This window comes from Engraulis encrasicolus, chromosome 13, assembly GCF_034702125.1.
Source record: "Engraulis encrasicolus isolate BLACKSEA-1 chromosome 13, IST_EnEncr_1.0, whole genome shotgun sequence".
Lineage (NCBI taxonomy): Eukaryota > Metazoa > Chordata > Actinopteri > Clupeiformes > Engraulidae > Engraulis > Engraulis encrasicolus.
The window spans coordinates 50915697-50920696 of NC_085869.1; the positions used below are offsets into that span (position 1 = coordinate 50915697).

The 5000-nt window shown below is 45.2% G+C and overlaps 1 protein-coding gene across 1 annotated transcript in view; it reads right to left on the reverse strand.

The window, feature by feature from the left end:
* The window catches only part of myo16 (myosin XVI), a 359077-nt gene that overhangs the window by 279171 nt on the left and 74906 nt on the right, over positions 1-5000 (reverse strand). The window contains exon 2 of the mRNA XM_063214214.1: positions 4601-5000. This exon is cut by the window's right edge and continues 14 nt beyond it. Within this exon, the coding sequence (XP_063070284.1) occupies positions 4601-4976 (376 nt within the window). The 5' untranslated portion in view covers positions 4977-5000. The remainder of the gene's footprint in view (positions 1-4600) is intronic.

The following is a 5000-nucleotide window of genomic DNA, read 5'->3' on the forward strand; positions in this document are numbered from 1 at the left end:
TGGCTACAAAAAGGGAAAGTGTGTGAAAGAGTGTGTGCACAAAGACAGATTTGATGCAAGCCGGTGATAAACACTTTTTCTATTTTCCTCAGAGGCTGCTCCATCTATCTCTCTCTCTCCCTCTACCACTCTTCTGCTTCCCAGCATCTCTCTCTCTCTCTCTCTCTCTCTCTCTCTCTCTCTCTCTCTCTCTCCCTCTCCACTCTTACAGCCTTATCTCAAGCCGGAGATGAGCAAGAATAGCAGTGTCTCCCTCCCTCTCTCCCTCCCTCTCTTTCTCCCCTGGCAAAGTCACAGACCAAAATAGCAGACTTTGCAGGAATCAATTTTCCCCGCTCCATCGCTCATAATGGGAGCATATGGGAGCGCTCTGTGATCGCCGCACTGTCCTGCCGGTTCGCCTGCCTCGCCTGCCTTAGTCGGCTCGCTCCTTCTCGCCTTCTCTTTATTAGATTACCCCTGCGTGTCCCTGGAGAGCGGCCATGTCCCCTCGCCAGCGTCACCGCCACCGTGCTGCACCTTTTCTGATGATTAGCTTTTCCCCTGGTCTGGGCCGGGCCCGGCTGCAATCAGGATGAGTAATGGGCTAGTGTTGTATGTATGCAGCTCCTTCAATAGTGACTTTCTGCCATTCTGTTACCTGCTGCGGCTGTATGAAATTAATTTAACGTGCACCAATGAACACACGCGCGCCTGCGCGCGCGCACACACACACACACACGCACACACACATTACTATACTCATTACTATATGCTGAGTCACACACACACACACACACACACACACACGCACGCCACGCACGCACACACACACACACACACACACACACACACACACGCACACACACAATGCGGAAACACATGCACATTCGGGGGAGACGATGCAATTTGTTGCTGCGGCCCGTTGAGTGGATGATGAATGGCATGGCATGGCAGCCCAGTGCAGGGCAGAGCAGAGCAGCTACTGTAGCAATGCTGGGGCCTCGAGCTGTTGTTCTTTATTGGACCTGGGCAGAGCCAGACACATTTGCCCCCTTAATGTAATCACAAGACGGCACAATGGCACTCACAAGCTCTCATTCCGTACATTGCTACAGGGTCTTCTGTACCAGCGGAAGCTGGCACCATCATCATAAAAAAGTGACTGTTACTGGGTGCAGAGCAGTGCAGAGCAAAGCATTAGTAAGGCCTAAAGCTGGATTTCTCGAAACCATAGTTGCTAACCACGTTAGCTATTTCGTTGTTTGCAATGTAATTTGCCATTGGCAACTACACAAGTTGCTAACTAGCTAAAAACTACGGTTTCGAGAAACGCACCCCTGGTCTTTGACACAAGCAAAGGCAGCCACAGCAACCTCTTACTCACAACACAGCACACTGCCACCATAACTAGGCACAGCCAGCAACATTGGTCCATTTCGGACAACACAGTATGCACTCAAGCAGTCTCTATATAGGGTCATTTCACGTGAAATCAGACACTTTGGGACCCGACCGACCCGGATTTCGATCATACTTGGTGTGCCTTTTCAGTAGCAAGGTAGCACCCCAGAACTGCATTGGTTTGAATCTGACACTAATATTAAGGGAGAAACAGACTAGGAAAGGTTCACATGTGAGGGTAGGACACTATACATTCAGCCTTGAATATATCAGTCAGTGTTAGTCACAAAAAGATGCCTGTGGTGTTGTTTGAAAGCTCTTTTCTGGCTCTACATATTACACAATCACCTTGGAATACAACTACTCTCAGAATATGAATTATGATAAATTGAAAAATTAAAAATTGAATATCTAAAAAACGTATATTTTAAAATGGCCAGTTCTTTGTCCAAACGTAGCCGGCAATGTCATGAGCAGCACCTAAAATGCTGGTGTTCGGTTTGTTATTCATTTCAGAGAGAATTTGACTCACAAATATGGCGTCATACAGACCACTTACTAATAATATGGTAATACCATAGTAGCATCACATGACAAAACAAAAACAAAACAAAAAATGGTCAGTGTCCATGGTCCCAGGTTTCAGAAACTAAGGCAGATGTCCATTTATACACACCAAATGATGATATGTGAATGTTTGAACATTCCTTCTCTGTGTACCTGTGCCATCTTCCCTTTACCGTACTTTAAAGAGATAATCAATGGCTACACTCTCATTTTGTACTCTACCAGTGCATTTGAAGCAACAGCTGTGTCTTTTGTAGATAATGTATAAGTACGTCCCGTTGCAGTTACAGGTTCCACTACCAGAAGCACATCTTGATGATCCATGACAAGTCTATCTGGTCTGAAGGGAAAAGTGAAGGATGGAGATGGCCCATGAGGATGCAGGAAGTTCAGTTTCACCTCTCCAGTGCTCGCCATACATTCCTCAGCACACGCTAGCCACCAGTTGCCATCATATACAGCTACAACATACCCTTTGATGCTTGAAAATGTAACACATTCCTTTACTGAGCTCACTCTTTCAACTCTGCCTTCTCTGAATGCTCAAAATGGCCTAACTTCCACTGTGTCCATTGGCAATGGGCAGAAGCTGTGTAGTTTTTGAGTACCTGGAATAGTTCTTGCAGATTCAAACCTTTTCAACAGGTTCTCAGCTTCATGATGGTACATCTCTGTTGTGGCAAACTGGCAATGGATGTTCTTGACATTATCCTTGACTGACTCCCTTGAACCAGGAACGTTTTTAAAACTATAGTTTTGTAATTCAAGATGCTATTCAATCATTTCACTGGAACAACCAGTGCAGGCCACAATCCATCCATTTGTATGCTACTACCAAGATCAGTTGAAACTGGGAAAAAAAAATCTGTTTTGTTGTTATTTCAGACTGCAACATTCATGATACAATTGCTGTACATCTGTTTCAGAAGCTCCTAATTCAGTTCCTCAGTGACACTTCATCAATGACAGAACGTCCAAAGAAGATCCTATATTTTTTTCTGATGGCTGTGCTGCACAATATAAGAACCTTAAAAACACAACAAATTTGTGCCACCACGAGGCAGATTTTCACATACCTGCAGAGTGGCACTTTTTTGCCACATCACATGGCAAAGGTCCATGTGATGGCGTTGGAGGGACAGTTAAATGGCTTGCTGCACGAGCAAGTCTGCAATGTCCTATTGACAATTAAATTGTAACGCCATACCAACTGTTTGAATTTGTCAAGGATAATGTCAAGAACATCACACTGATGATGGGCTAGACCAGAAACGTTTGTCCCTTGTCTGTCGGTTTTATTAACTTGAGGAATGTATGCCGAGCACTGAGAGGTGAAACTGAATTTCCTGCATCCTCATGGGCCATCTCCATCCTTCACTTTTCCCTTCAGACCAGATAGACTTGTCATGGATCATCAGGATGTGCTTCTGGTAGTGGAACCTGTAACTGCAACGGGACGTACTTATACATTATCTACAAAAGACACAGCTGCTGCTTCAAATGCACTGGTAGAGTACAAAATGAGAGTGTAGCCATTGATTATCTCTTCAAGTACGGTAAAGGGAAGATGGCACAGGTACACAGAGAAGGAAATGTTCAAACATTCACATATCATCATTTGGTGTGTATAAATGGACATCTGCCTTAGTTTCTGAAACCTGGGACCATGGACACTGACCATTTTTGTTTTGTTTTTGTTTTGTCATGTGATCCTACTATGGTATTACCATATTATTAGTAAGTGGTCTGTATGATGCCATATTTGTGAGTCAACTTCTCTCTGAAATGAATAACAAACCGAACACCAGCATTTTAGGTGCTGCTCATGACATTGCCGGCTACGTTTGGACAAGGAACTGGCCATTTTAAAATATAAGTTTTTTAGATATTCAATTTTTAATTTTTCAATTTATCATAATTCATATTCTGAGAGTAGTTGTATTCCAAGGTGATTGTGTAATATGTAGAGCCAGAAAAGAGCTTTCAAACAACACCACAGGCATCTTTTTGTGACTAACACTGACTGATATATTCAAGGCTGAATGTATAGTGTCCTACCCTCACATGTGAACCTTTCCTAGTCTGTTTCTCCCTTAATATTAGTGTCAGATTCAAACCAATGCAGTTCTGGGGTGCTACCTTGCTACTGAAAAGGCACACCAAGTATGATTGAAATCCGGGTCGGTCGGGTCCCAAAGTGTCTGATTTCACGTGAAATGACCCTATAGCGACCGGAACCTCCTCACAATCCATATTATATGAGAATCGATACCATAAACGCTAGTACACCACCCTGTCTTGGCTTGGGCATATGCAGTTCTACAATAGTGCTGAACACTGTAAGATTGTAAACCCTTGAACGATGTATCCAACTGTTACTCAGTGCTTGATGTTACAGTAACTGCCCCTATGTAAGTGAGTTATTTCATATACTAAGGGCACTTTGGGTTTGGGCTCAACCATCACAGCACAACACACTGGCATCCACTCCACTCATTCACTCATGTAGTTACTCATAACCTATATGTTTCAACAGATTCCTTCACTTCTTCAATACATTTCTTCACGTCTTTTACTAACTGAATCCTGGAACTGTCACTTCATTGAAATGGACGCAGAGTTCAGACCAACAAATGGATGGGCATCTCACCTTCTTTGTCGTCGTTCCTCACCACCGCATCCTGGACCATGTTTCCCGGCGGGAACGACACACGCTGCTTCTTGCGATGGCCGCCACGAACTTTGGCGTTGACAGCGGCGACACCCGCAATACCACCTGCCGCACCGCTATTGGCTACAGCAGCGCCACCGTTACTTCCTGCCGCAGCTGCGGATGCTCCACCACCATTGGCTGCTATTGCTGCTGCGGCAACAGCAGCAGCGTTGCCATGGAGCTGGCATTGTTGCTTCTGCAGGGCGCGCTCGCGTTCGTAGTAGGCGCGGATCTGGTCGCAACGCATGCGGCGCACCAGCCGCTGCCTCTGGCCGAGGGGCAGGGACTCCAGCAGGCACTGGTCTACCTCCATGTTCTGGGTGCGGAACACGTTACA